This window comes from Cupressus sempervirens, chromosome 2, assembly GCF_028749045.1.
Source record: "Cupressus sempervirens isolate cs-2001-9-10 chromosome 2, ASM2874904v1, whole genome shotgun sequence".
Lineage (NCBI taxonomy): Eukaryota > Viridiplantae > Streptophyta > Pinopsida > Cupressales > Cupressaceae > Cupressus > Cupressus sempervirens.
Genome location: NC_143119.1, coordinates 619,968,787 through 619,982,988, shown reverse-complemented (window position 1 = coordinate 619,982,988; position 14,202 = coordinate 619,968,787). Strand labels below are relative to the sequence as shown.

Sequence of the window (14,202 nt, the reverse complement as noted above, 5' to 3'; positions counted from 1 at the left end):
ATACTGTGCTCAATATGGATTGTTGTCAAGCGAGCTTCAAAGTATATGATCAAGAATTATACCCTTTCACGGCCATTGGACAATGATAGAAATCTGCTGCATCTCTTAGGAATCATTGTTGAATAATTCAAGACTTTGTGATTTAAGAATACGCTTGAAGCTACACCTTTCTGAGGGTCACAAGACAGCTTGATGGAGCCTTGGTTGGTTCAGGATCTGCTGCTTCAAAAGAATATTTCAAAAAATATGTATCCAATTACGTAATCAGCACATTTTGTTATGTAAACCTTAAGGCAAGGTGAATTAGATGGTTGAGGATCAATGTATTAAGGAGGGGAATGTTGGCATAATACATTACTGATTTGCAGTTACAGGACAACTATCAATTGTTTGCAATGGTGAATATTATTGTATCTATAAGAACATGCTTCATATTAATAAGAATACACCAAACAAGCATTCTCCACTAATACATATCAACAATGGACAAGAAAAGCAATTGATTTGAAACAAACTTCTAATATTTGCTATAGTAAATCGATGTTGTTTTAAACAGAGGAGATGAAAGGTCCTTATATAGATTTGCAAAGACAACATCAACCAAAGACGAAACTAGAAAGTACCTAATAAACTGAAAGACTAACTAAGACCATTAATGAAACATTACAGTATTCCAATACCCTCAATGGTCATCATCTAATTGTTTTTTTTTGGGTCACAAAGTCTTCAAGACATTTTTTTGTTGTTGAGAACCTTCCAAGATTTGCAAAATGTTAATGACCAAGAAGCCATGATATCAGGTAACAAAAGTATTACTCCTTGTAATCAGAGACATCTAGATGAAGCTAAAACGACGATTTTGAGGAAACTCACCAGACCCTTTTTGCAGATGAGCACTATACCCCAAAGTGCAAAATGCCACGGTTTTTTTTTTGTAAGGAGAAAAATTGGAAAAAATCCAGAATTTTTGAGGTGAAAAATCAATCAAAACCATACAACAGAATCTGAGATATAGATCAGCATACGAAGCATTATTTTTTAGGGAAAAAATGGTAAAACCAAACAGATAATTTTGAGGAAAAATGTATGAACCCAACCGATAATTTTTTAAGGGAAAAAATTATAAAAACCCAAAGAAACCTCCATGTGAGAAAACATGAGACTTCAAGTGGTAAAATAGAAAATGCAACTCACAAAAAGCACATGCAAGCCTAGATAAATTTTATTAAATTAAAACAATTTAATAAGAAGAGGCTTGAATTTTTCTTTAAAAAAATCCAAATCAGAAGAGGCTCAATTTTTTCTTAAAAAGCTCGCTAAATTTGATGAAATCCCATCAACTTGCTTTGATACCATGTTATTGTAAATCAATGTTATATTAAACAAAGGAGATAAAAGCTCCTTTTATAGATTTACAAGACAATGTTTCTAAAATAAATAATCGTGAATTAGAGAACAACAATAGAAACTACCTAATAAACTAATGACTAACTAAAATGGCCATTAAAGAAACATTACAATATTCTACTAATAAAGAACAGCAAAAACCTCTATAACTGTGTTTTTTTAAATAAATTGATAGGTGAAACCCTAGCTTGATGACATTACAAAATTATACTGAGCAAACAACAACTAAGGTGACAAAGGAAGTAATAACCTTCAAAGAATAGTGCCAGTGAAAGGACAACAATCATTATTAACTTGGTTGAAAATTGCAAATTTATAAACCACTAAGGTAAGCAACAATTATTAAAGAAATAAGCCATGACAGCAATTACCACTAATTTGTTCATATTAAATGAAAGAAAGCAATAAACGTGGATATTATTGAAAGGGATGTGACCTATTAAAAATAAGAAATATAATTAATAAGGGAATGAACAATGATTAATAAAAGGATGTTAAAAAGCAATCTTATCGACCAAAAGGTGTGGTTTAGAGAAATATAGTTTGAATAAACTTAAGAAGATGTGATAGGTTTGGTTTAGAGAAATATTGTTTGAAGTGGTAAAACCCTTTGATGAAAAGATTTTATGTACATATATATATATATATATATGGGAGATTGCGAATGGAGTTAAGACAGGAAGATAGTATTATTTTATTGCTGTCTAAGCTGCAGGGCTCAGTCAAACAGCATACTTTTATGAGATTGAAGCATAAATTTTACAAATATAAATCAAGAAAAGCACCAGAAATCGACTGCATAATTATAGAGGATTCAATCAAGACCTATTATAGGCAGATAAATAAACAACTCCTTGCATGGTTCAAAACTTTAAAAGCCATAGATCAGAAACAGCAATTAGAATTATATCAAGATCCATATCATCTTCTTGTGCAAACAAAGCAAGATTCATATCATAAATCCAAGAGTGATGTAACCATTTTTACTTAGTGTCCAGTTGTTTAAAAAACAGAAATTTAGAGGACATAATTTACTATTCCTAAAAGGGGACATTGCACATTATGTTCTGTTGTTTGCTCTTCATTGCCCAACAGAAATAGCCAAATATCATATACCAGTTTTGACATAGAAAAACATTAGATCTCAAAACAAAACAACAAAGCAGCAATGAGAACAGGCATCACAACAAAGCAACATCAGAGGCGGGGCAAATCCAAAGAAGAGTGGCATATATTGAAACCAGTATAATATTCACTATAGTCCAAATCACAGGCACTTAAAATAATCCTAACATGCATGTATGTTATGGAGAGGATGTCCAATATTCAGTCGGTTGGAATAACAGAGTACACACCATATCTGTGATGTAATCAAGCACTATGTCCTCCATCAGAGCCACGCTCTCAGGCAAAGGCTGCAAATTGAAGTAAAAACAGAAAATATATCAGCAATATTTTTTCTTCTAAACTAGTTTAAGAATAACAATACAAACTTTTAATTTAAGGAACCCCAGCTTTAACTTCTTTTCCATATCTTGTGACTACTTAGCACTCTATTTACAGAGAAATTATTGAGATGGATGATTCTCTCAGTTTCAAACTAATTTTTACTTATTTTATTAAAAATTTGAAATATATCATGTCAATAACAGATTTTGAGACATTCACTTGGAGAACAATTACTGAAACCAAGATATGATACTGTCCCAATTATTATTAACCAAATAGAGACCGGTAAAAATGTTGATGCATCATGATGAATCATTTCTTGACAACATTTTTTCATCCTGATGATGGATCATTGAGTATGATCCGAAACGTTGATGCAAATCAAAAATCACACAGTTGTATCTAGAAGCACTTTTCGAGGTAAAAATGTTCTTAAACAGAGGAAATCATGAGTTGAGCTAGTATATTGCAGTTGACTCTTATAAAGAGTATTGATGAAACAGAAGCTTCTAAATTGTAGCATAAAGTCATGCTCACGAATCATGTTGCAGAAAGGAAAAGATATTGTTATCAAAAAGTTCATCAAGAAAGAATCCTATTAGAGAACCAAAAAGGCACATAGAAGCACATTATAAATCACTTTTCCTGCTGTTAGGAATTAAAAACAGTGCATCAAAATTGGAAGTATTAATCAAATTATGTAAAACAAGAACTAAGGATATAATGTTTATGGTGGAAAAAGTAGCAGATACAATTTTCCCTAGGTAAGGGCTGAAAAACCTAGAAATTTATTGACCACCCATCAATCTTGCATTCCAAACAATGACCAACCCAATTTCTGGCATCAAATAACAGTTAAAAAATATCAGTAAGGAATTAAAACTGCAGGAGAATAAATATTAGAGATCTGTGAAAATCCATCATTGCCTCTAGAGTTCAAAAGCAAGCAACATCACTAGGGATTTCCACAGAAGACATGAGATGAACAAATCCCACAACAAGATAACACTGAAATGATAAAAGGAGGACAACTGTTTTTCAATGTAAGCAGAGAAAAACCTTCAGGTATCTTTACAGGTTAATAAAATCAACCAACATCAACTCATTCCCTTAACAATCACAGAAGAAATGTCAAGCAATATCCATGTAAATGGACTAGGATATAGCATTATCAATTTAGTACTACTTACCCAAATATGATATTTGAATATGATATGCATAAGTTCTAATCCCGTCCACAACATGCAGCCAGATACGATAAGATAATTATTAATGTCCAACAAGAGACCACAAAGGGTCTAGGGTGTTGACACTGAAATTTCTGGCTAGCACAAGGATTTATCAAGTTGCTTTGGCCCTCATTGACACATTTTCTTGTCTAGGATTAATGGTTTTGTCATCTCAAACAGAAGAAAGGAAATCAGCATTATTGGGGAAACATTGCCCGATGAAAAGAGTAAGCAATGCTAAGAAGGCTCACCAAAGAAAGTCATACCAAAAAGGCTGTCGGCGTAAGAATGATGTTCAATATGAGTATCTTTGTATTTTCCCAATGCCAGATGAAGTTAACGGTGTACCTGTTGCCAACAGAAATTCATTGGTGTAATGTGTAGCACCGGGGAGATGGCTAACATGTTATGCCAATTCCCGATGCAAGCATCGGTAAAACCTTGGGTGATGAAAAGCATCGGAGTAACAATGGCAATCGGTCAAGAATGATTTGAGTTTACCCAACACCAGATAGGAAGATTGGGTTATTCCATACCAATTATAATATCAGGATAAAAGATGGTAGTGGGCAAAAAGACTTTAAGTGCTCCGATACCTGATGGAGGCTTCGGGATTGTGTATGTCAATGATATGATCACATCAGAATAGGTGAAGTGATCTGTGAAGTATGAAAATGGATATCCCGATGACTGATGAAGCTAGTAGGATGACTTCTCCCAATAAAATTTGGCAGAATGATGCAGTGCTAATAGGGGGTTCTAAAATGACAATTTTTTGCCATTTTACACATGATATATGAGGTGTTTGTGAAACAGCGAGAATAAGGTAATTCAATAAGAAGGGGATCAAGAGTGACGGAAGGATATGATGAGTAACAAGATCAAAGGAAGGAAGCTTTGTGACAAGGATAAACAGAACTGATTAATCAAAGCCTTCAGAAATGCTGAATTTTGGGAATTTCGGCCTGCTGCAAAGATGATGCTGACAGAGGCTGAAGATGGTCAAGATTTAAAAATCTATAAATGACCCAGTTCGGGAAATCGACTTTCCTAGCTCAAATCCAAATCTTAGCTTTCCAAGAGGTGTTTTGATTCTTCGACCAGACCCAAGTCCGAATGTTATGTAGTTTTTTTTAATTAGTTTTTTTCCCAAAAGATTTGTAATAAGGTGGTGTCTTTTCACCCTGAAAAGGTGTAAAAGCCACTCAACCACATATATATACATAATGTAAAATGTAAAGAGAGCAAGAATTCAGATTTGAGAACAAAAAATAAAAGAAGTGCTGCTTTGCAGATTGTAAATAAAATATGATTAAATAAAAATTTCAGATTTCTTCTTCTCAATTGTGTTGTTGATTATTTTCATTTTCAGATCAGTTCTCTATTTTAATTATCTTTAAGTTGATAATTAGTAATTACTACTCTAAGTCACTATGTGAATGAATTGTGTGATGTTAAACTTTTTGAACATCAAGATACATCTGAGATTTGTTTAGCTTGTTGTGTCTTGTTTAATTGGTCTTTCTCAATGAGAGTTAAATTCAATTAAACTAGCTGTGAGAATTATTATAGAATTTCATAGCATTAGAGGTTGGGTAGTTGACAGGTCCGTTCAAGGGGTGGACTTAAAAAATTGTCCTTCAGAGTTATACATGGGGTTTGGAAGTGGATGACTCTATTGCCCAAGCGAGGAGAAGGCACTAATCTATTATATATAAAACATTCAAAATAAAGTCAGCTTTTAGTAGGAAGATATCAAATCAAAAGAGAATTGTAGACTACGAAGTGCAAATAACTAGGAGTAAAATTAAAAGGGGCTAAAGACTAGCTTCAATTCATATGCCAAATTGAATGGTCAAGTAAGAAATAATATACAATAATTCTACCACTATATTGTCAATCAAAAGAAGAGAAGAAATATCAAAATATCAGCTATACCCACCTTGGTTTGGTAGGGCCAGAAGTGTAGAGGAAGTCAACTACTAGTTACTCATGTTTGTTGACCAGGTCAATTGGAGAATTTGAACTTAGAATCAGGCAAAATCTTATAACTTTCCAAACCATTGATTTCGGAACCAACATAGGGGATTGGAAAAAACTACAACAAAGCAATAACCACCAATGGAAACACCTAAGAGTGCCCAGGGAAAGAGAAAACAAGAAAGAATAAGCAAGACCTCAAAAGAAAAAAACAACAAAGCTTTCTAAGCTAACAAAAAGTAGTTTAGAACCAAACGAGGTTTCCAAGAGGCACTGGAGGTATAGTGTCATTGTCGGATGCTTGCAAGGTCTCACGCATCTGTTGTGTCCTGAAGGAGGAGGGTCGAGTGACTGCTTCATGCCCCAGGCCGGAGATATAGGCATGAAGGAGGTGATAAGTTGATCAAATGTTTGTGTCAATGTGAACTCGAGCTGCAAGGTGTGATCTCAACATCGATGTGACCTCCTAGAGGTAGAGCACAAGACACTGTTGGTCAGTGTACCTGAAAAAGGAGGAAAGGGACATGCACTCCCAAAACAAGCAGTAGAACCTCACTCTGATCTTGTAGTAGATGGGACAATGAAAAATGAAGTGTGTCTCAAATTCCGCATCCCCCAAAGGGTAGAGGCAGCAGGTCCAATCCTCTTTGTCAATCTAAGGAGTAGTTCTCAAACTCGAACTCGACAAGGCCAACTCGATGCGTGACTCAGCTATGATGTCATGTCCCCTCTCTAGTCTAACTAGCAGAGTCATGTTTGTTGGCCTATTATTGGAGTCTCGTAGGCTAGAAGTGGTGGATAGAGACTCATAATGGATATTCAGTGACCAGAGTTGGTTCTACAGTCAGTTTGAAAGCCAGTCGAGGCAGTTCCTTAATTTTAGGGATTTTTCTAAAATTTAGGAGGTTGTGGCAGTGATCAGATTTGAGGCTCCTAGGGATCAATACACGGTTTCAGTTTCAGGGTGAAAGGGTATATTCCCTAGTTTCTAGGAGCATCCTGAGTTTTTAGGGATGGGACTGCCAATTGGCCCACATTGCCCAACATCAGTCACAGGCAGGTGAGAGGACCTGTTCACTGATAATTTGGTTGGTTTGGCTTTCTAGTTGAATAAAAGGAAATATTTTTAATATTTCCTAAGTTTGTGTTTACATAAATTAAAATAAAGCTATTTATATAGCTAATTGCAATAATAAGGGGATTTTGGCTTCATCTGGTCAAGCAGGCCTATGTGTTATAGCTCGATGGAAAGGTCTTGAATTATTATAACTTATTTTCATCATCCGGAGACCTTCGGGCACCTAGAGTTATCTTATTTGAGGAAAGGGGTGTTTTTCCTATACATAAAGGCCTTTTAATTGAGAAGATGTCATTTTATAATAAAGGGAAATGCATAAGCTCCCTTTAGGGTTCGATTGGATTTGAGAGGATGATAAAAGGAGATGTTGGCTCATTCTTGCATTATCTTTTTACATCTTCGTTCTTGGTATTTGCGAATTTGCTCTAAGGAGCGATTCTAGAGGACTGGAACGCAAACCCTAGACCCTGGCTATTGGGACGCAAACCCCAATTGATGGTTTCAATAGCATTCTACAATATTGTTTTAATAGTTAACAAAGATTGTTAAGTTCAACGTTTGGGGGTGCTTGTGCATTGCACATTGAGGATCTTGTTTGGCACGTTGGAATCTTCTTGCTGCCTTTGCGTGACTATAGCAATCACATAGCTGCCTTTCAGTTGGCACGTGATTTGTTGGTTGGCTTACATCAGCCATCTCTAACCTTTTGGTGCGTGGCTGGTCCATTCTTGCAGCTGGCGTCTTCATTCCTTGCTTGTAAACACCTTTCTTGGCTTACTAATTACATATCTTGCCTGGTATGATTTGTAGCTATTCTAGTTGACTGAACATTATATTATTTGTTGTTGTTGTTAATTATTGTTTTATTTATATCTAGAAAATACAAAAAAAACAATATTTCTACAACTTTTGTCTAATTCTCGAAGACCACAAGGAAAGCATAGGAAAACCTAGTATTTTAATTAAAATTTACAATAGTTCAATGAAAAGATCCTTTTGGGATCTTTCAATGGTATCAAGGCTTGAGTCCTGCCAGCTGTAGGGTTTCAGTTAAATTATCACAACAGGGTACAAAAAAGGGTTTGATAATTCATTTCAGCATTTGACATCTATTTTTATCTATCTTCTATGCATCCTAGTGGAGAAATACACAAGTTTTACGAGCGCAAGAGAAACCAGTGGTGAACAGAGGCCACTAGAGACGCAGAGACAACAGCTATGCGTGAGGCACAAGGTGTTGTTGGTGACGACATGCCTACAGAGGCAGAGGAAAGAGAGTTCATGAGAACTCTGATTGTTTCGCAGTCCAAGATAGTCCAGACACTGGACAGATTACAGAATAGCCTAGAGCGGATGGAATTGGATAGGTGTGGAGGTAGACAAGAAAGATAGGGAAGGAGCAAGTCGATTTTCGCTGCGGGAAGCCAGTGCAGTCATTGATCCCATGTCTCGGCAAAGAGCTCCCTTCATTCCCATAGGCGGGAACATCCAACATATTCCTACTATGGATAGACCATTATTGCCTCAGTGTGGGAAACTTGAGCAGCTAGCACAGGTGGAACCACCTGAGGTTAGAATTCAGGATTCAGTCATGGCAGCTAATGCCGAGTGGACAGCCCTACCCCGAGAGGTTAGGGATGTTTTTCCTTTTCCTTAGTATTGTGCACAACGTAGGGATAACACCAGATTTGGAGGAGACGGGGGCTACATACCATAGCACAACAACGACCTCAGTAGAGCCACTGGGAAGATCACACTCGCTACCTATGATGGCAAGGGTGATACGAGTGCACGAGCTTGGGTGCACAAGTTGGATATCTATTTATCATTGAAACCTATGCTTGAGAGAGAGGCTATACAATTTGCGATTTTGCATTTAGACGAGGTTGCCTATGATTGGTGGCACCATGGATTGGTCACCCAGGATCACGTCATGGTTCACTCCTATGTTGAATTCACTGAGCATCTCATTGCTAGGTTTGATTGTAAAGACACAGAGCTTTACTACCGAGAGTTGGCACATATTAGGCAAACAGGGCACATGGAATCTTTTGTGAACGAGTTCTAGCATATTGCAGTCATGGTTCCAAACATGTCTCATAGTCGTTGTGTGATGTTGTTCATAGAGGGTTTGCAAGACAAGCTGAAGGGACTAGTACGATTCAGGCCAGCCACCCTCAAGGAGGCCACTGATGTTACATTTAGACTGGACACCCCTCCTATTCCTTATCAAGTAGATAAGAAAACTTTTAGAGATTCTTGACCTCCCCAGAAGGCCAACACTTCCTAGGGCAAAGGGGGACCACCTTCTAGACCACCCAGGATGGACCAAGAGACGAGAAATGCGTTGAGGAGGAAGAAACTATGCTTCTCCTATAAGGAGCCATGGGAGCCTGGACATCGTTGCCTTGGTAAAGGGTTCATTTGATAGAGGTGACATCTAAAATAGGCGATGAGGAGATACTTGATACTAATACTAAGGATAGTCCGGAGGAGTTTGAGCAGGAACACCCACAGTTAGAGCTAGATATTCCAGAGCCTTTGGCGTCAGCTAAAGTGACTATGGCTACTCTCTCCAGTTATCCTAGATTTCATGCCTTTCATTTGAAAGGTACATTGAGAGGTCAACGGGTTATGAGCTTAGTAGACACAGGTGTCATGCACAAGTTTATTGACCAGAAGCTAGTTGACAGGCATGGATTCCAGTCTGAGGAGTTTGTTGGTTTTGGAGTAAAGGTTGCAAATGGTGTCATTTTGAGTTTTACTCAGACGATTCCTTAGCTTAGCATCCAAATGGGGAACTATACTCTTGCAAATGATTTTTATGTGCTACTGCTAGAGGATTATGATGTAGTTTTGGGCATGCAGTGGTTACAGGATATTGGGCGATACATCATTGACCACCACCGCATGCAGAAGGAGTTTCATTCTAGAAGGAAGAAGACTATCTTGAGGGCAGCTTCAGACAGTGGTCCTAAGGATGTAACTTCTCCCAGGATGGAGACTATCATTCGTCATGATGACATACTTTGGGCTACACGTTTTATGAAGTCCAAAATACCTACACCTTAGGATGGCAAGGCCTTTCATGTAGACATACAATCAGTGATGGACCAGCATGGTCATGTCTTTGGTGACATACCTACTGGTGTACCTCCTGATAGAGGTTTTGAGCATGGGATAGAGATGGAGGATGGGGCTAAGCCCGTGATTACTACCCCATATCGTCATCCTAGAGCATACAAGGATGAGATTGAGAGGACCATCCATGAGTTACTAGATATGGGACTCATTTGCCCTAGCTCTAGCCCTTTTGCTTCTTCTATGGTGCTTGTTAAGAAGGATGCGACTTTGCGGATGTGTATTGATTACAGACTGTTGAACAAAAAGACAATCAAGAATAGATACCCCATTCCACGCATTGATGAGTTGTTAGATGAGCTACATGGAGCTATCTACTTCTTGAAGATTGATCTTCGTTCTGGTTATCATCAGATTCATGTGCAGAATGAGGATGTGCACAAGACTGCTTTCCATTGTCACTATGGGCACTATGAGTTTTTGGTGATGCCTTTTGGCCTCACTAATGCACCTACCACCTTCCAATCTTGTATGAACCACATCTTCGACAAGCAATTGAGGAAATTGGTTCTGGTATTTTTTGATGACATATTGATTTACAGTTGGACATGGGAGGATCATCTCAAACACATTGAGGAGGTGCTTAGCATCATGGAGATACAATCTCTATTTGCAGAGTGAGTGAAAGTGCATGAGGAGAAGATTCAAGTGATTCATGATTGGCCCTCTTCTAGGAACATTACTGAGTTGCATTGGCTCCTTGGTTTATGTGCCTATTATAGGAGGTTAGCAGCACTCGGCAATGACTCGGCTACAACTTGGCAAAATGAAAAAACCCTTGAAATTTTAAGATTTATAATGATTTAAAACTTGTTTCATGCACCCTTTATTAAATAAAACTTATTATACGTCATCGAATAGAAACTAATGTGTCATCACACACATAAACAAGGAATATAAATGATAAATCCATCATATACATCAAATATAAATTGTAGCTACATCTATCAAGAAAATGGAATTGAAACCAAAGGGATTTTGGATGAAATGAGTTAAAAATTAAAACCTTCAGATAATTCTTGTTCTAGCTTCAGTTTGACCTTACAAAGCCAGGATAGGTTATGGGGGGTTAGAGTGTTGAAGGCGTGCAGAATCGTGGAATTTGGTTGAGTCTAGTATTTTTTCGAAAATACAAAAATCTAGAGTTTGCATCTTAACTCCTATGAAGCTCAAACCTATCTCAAACATCCTGACAATATTTATACAAATATAACTTGTATAAGAAAGGGAATAGAAGTAATGTAACTTAAATGTTATGTTTGCATAAATCCTCTTGCCCCCTCTGCCAAGTGTTGAATTGTAGAGTAAACTTGCAAGCATATGCTTGAACCCGATCAAGTTATACATGTTCGAACTCGACAAGTTAGGCAAGTTATGTCAACTCACCGAGTTAGGCAAGTCATGCCCCAAAATTTGGCAAGCCGAGTTGGCGAGTTGGCATTACTCAGTTGGGTTGACCCAACTCGCCAAACTTGCCTGATTCGCAATGAGTTTGGGACCTTGATCTAATGGTTCGTCTAAATGCAGAGCCTATGGGAGCCCACTCTAAAGGAACCTACAGAGATGCGAAGGGCGTGGGTCCAACGACAAGCAAGGTAATGAGGGGGCACAATAATCCCATCCTAGATATCTATATAGTCCTCAACATAAAAGGCCATCGTTGGACAAAGCCCCCAAGAAGTTACTCCATATTGTGATAATATATTGTCTGTAAATGTCAAGTTCGACATGCTCATTCAGTTCCTGCTGGGAAGGACGGAACTAAGATGGGGCATCCACAAAAAACTCGAAGGGAGGAAGACGATCAATCCCAAAACAAAACAAAACAAAACAAGGATGTTGTCCCTATAAACAAAGCCCAAAAGGTGTATAGTCAAGACTAAACCCCTCATGCATCAAACAGATCAATAGTGCACAAATAGTTAAGGTGTTGGATGTTAAACAAGGAGGTCAAAAAATAGACCTTTAACTAATAGTATGCTTGCCGAATGACTAGTAACCCACACTAGAGGACAACTCATCCACAACGTGAAGAGAAGAATGAGAAACTGAAGTACAGTTTTTTCTATGTTGTCGGACCAGTGCCCTGTTATGGTAAATCGATCTTGTACTAAATAGATGAGATAAAAGCCCCTTATATAGATTCACAAAGACGATGTTTCTATTATGAAAAACTCATGAACTAAAGACAAAAACTAGAAACTACACAATAATCTAAAGACTAAATAAAACGACCATTAAATAAACATTACAATTTTTCAATACCCTCCTTAATGGTCATTGTCTCACTACCCTATAGAAGACTATACATGTCTTGTGGTGATAGATTCTTCAAAACATTTTGCTACTGCTAAGACCCTCCCTAGATCTGCAAAATGTCATGACCAAGAGTAGCCAAAATTCGTCTCAAAAAAATAGAGAAGGTTGCCACCTTTTTCAAAATGCTCAACAACATGAGACAAGATTCTGCCACTAACTCTAACCCTCCCAAAATCTACCAAACTTCTGACCAGAAATTATCACAAAACATTAACCTAATGTTGGATAACAGAGTTGTCCCTCCTTATAGCTAGAGTCGCACCAAGAATAGTTGCCAAAATCTTGAGGAAAAATCAGCAAACCCTCCAAATTTTCGCTAAAGAGCTCGGTGCCCAAGAACAAACTGCAAATAGTCACGATTTTTAAGGGGAAAATTCTCAAATCCACGATTACAAATCATCATTTTTTCCCAAAAAAGGGCAAAACCCACAAAGGAATTCCACACAACTTTGCAAATTAAAGAATCCAAAAATGATATTTGAGGATAAATTGATAAACCAAATAGATCGCTAGCACAAAATTCAAGACATAAATCAGCATACAAAATGTCATCTTTAACGAAACAACAGTAAAGCAATAAAACATTTCTAGAAACCACAGAGCCCTCCCTAACAAGAGCAAAACCTTAATTTTTGTGGAAAAAATTATAAACCCAATATTATTTCTTTTTCAAGGGAACAAATTATTAACACCCACCAAAAACTAAATTTAAAGGAAAAAAATTATAAAAACCCATCATAATTTTTGTAAGGGAAAAAATTATGAAAACCCAAACGAGAATCCTTCATATGGCAAAACATGAGTGTAATATCCCTAATCGGATATTAACCAACTTTCTCCTTTAAACAATATGTCCAGAATTAAAATATGGCAGATGTACTTCGCAACAAGGAAATTCAGTAGAAACCCCAATAGAATTTCGACTAACTTCTTCTTAAGTATAGCTTTCAATTCAGATTTAAGCCAAAGGAATACAATGCTATAAATAAACCAGAAAGTTCTCTGCAAGTATATTACCCGTTATTCATAATATCGACATATAACCATGGACTACATAACGGTATAATAAAACCAGCAAACAATGTTATTTCCCTATACAACAGCAATCTAACAACCATCAACTAAAATGTTATTGTATAATACAACAGCAATACAATAACCATCCAACCACAAATCCAATCTTATACACAAATTTTACAGTCCGATTGGAAAAACAAGAAAAGAACCTGTAAGCTGAATGAGACACCTATGATGATATCTCCATGGACAATGGGTTTGCATCCACTGCCTGCCTGCATGAGGGGCTACGTCCTCACACGGGCTGAAAGCTGAAGCTTTCTGAATGACTCTCACAAGAGGGAACTGAAAATCAGAATAATAAATCAAGCATAACGAATGAAAGGGTCTCTTCTCCTTTTATTCTTGCAGTTGTGACTCTTCGACTACCTTTCTATCTGTCTTTTCATCTTAACTCTTCTTGTCCTCTTTTGCCCACTTGGAATAGCAATTTGACTTTTAATAAATGAAGTTTCAGTTCTCCTAGTAAATTTAATATTATAGTGATGACCCCCTTAATAATTCTAATGTCCCCAGAAAGGG

The 14,202-nt window shown here is 37.1% G+C and overlaps 1 protein-coding gene across 3 annotated transcripts in view; it reads right to left on the bottom strand.

The window, feature by feature from the left end:
* The window catches only part of TAF13 (TBP-associated factor 13), a 152,933-nt gene that overhangs the window by 102,251 nt on the left and 36,480 nt on the right, over nucleotides 1-14,202 (bottom strand). For all 3 annotated transcript variants that reach the window (XM_089814753.1, XM_089814755.1, XM_089814754.1), the window contains exon 3: nucleotides 2,763-2,822. In XM_089814753.1, coding sequence (XP_089670879.1) covers nucleotides 2,763-2,822 — 60 coding nt within the window. The remainder of the gene's footprint in view (nucleotides 1-2,762; nucleotides 2,823-14,202) is intronic.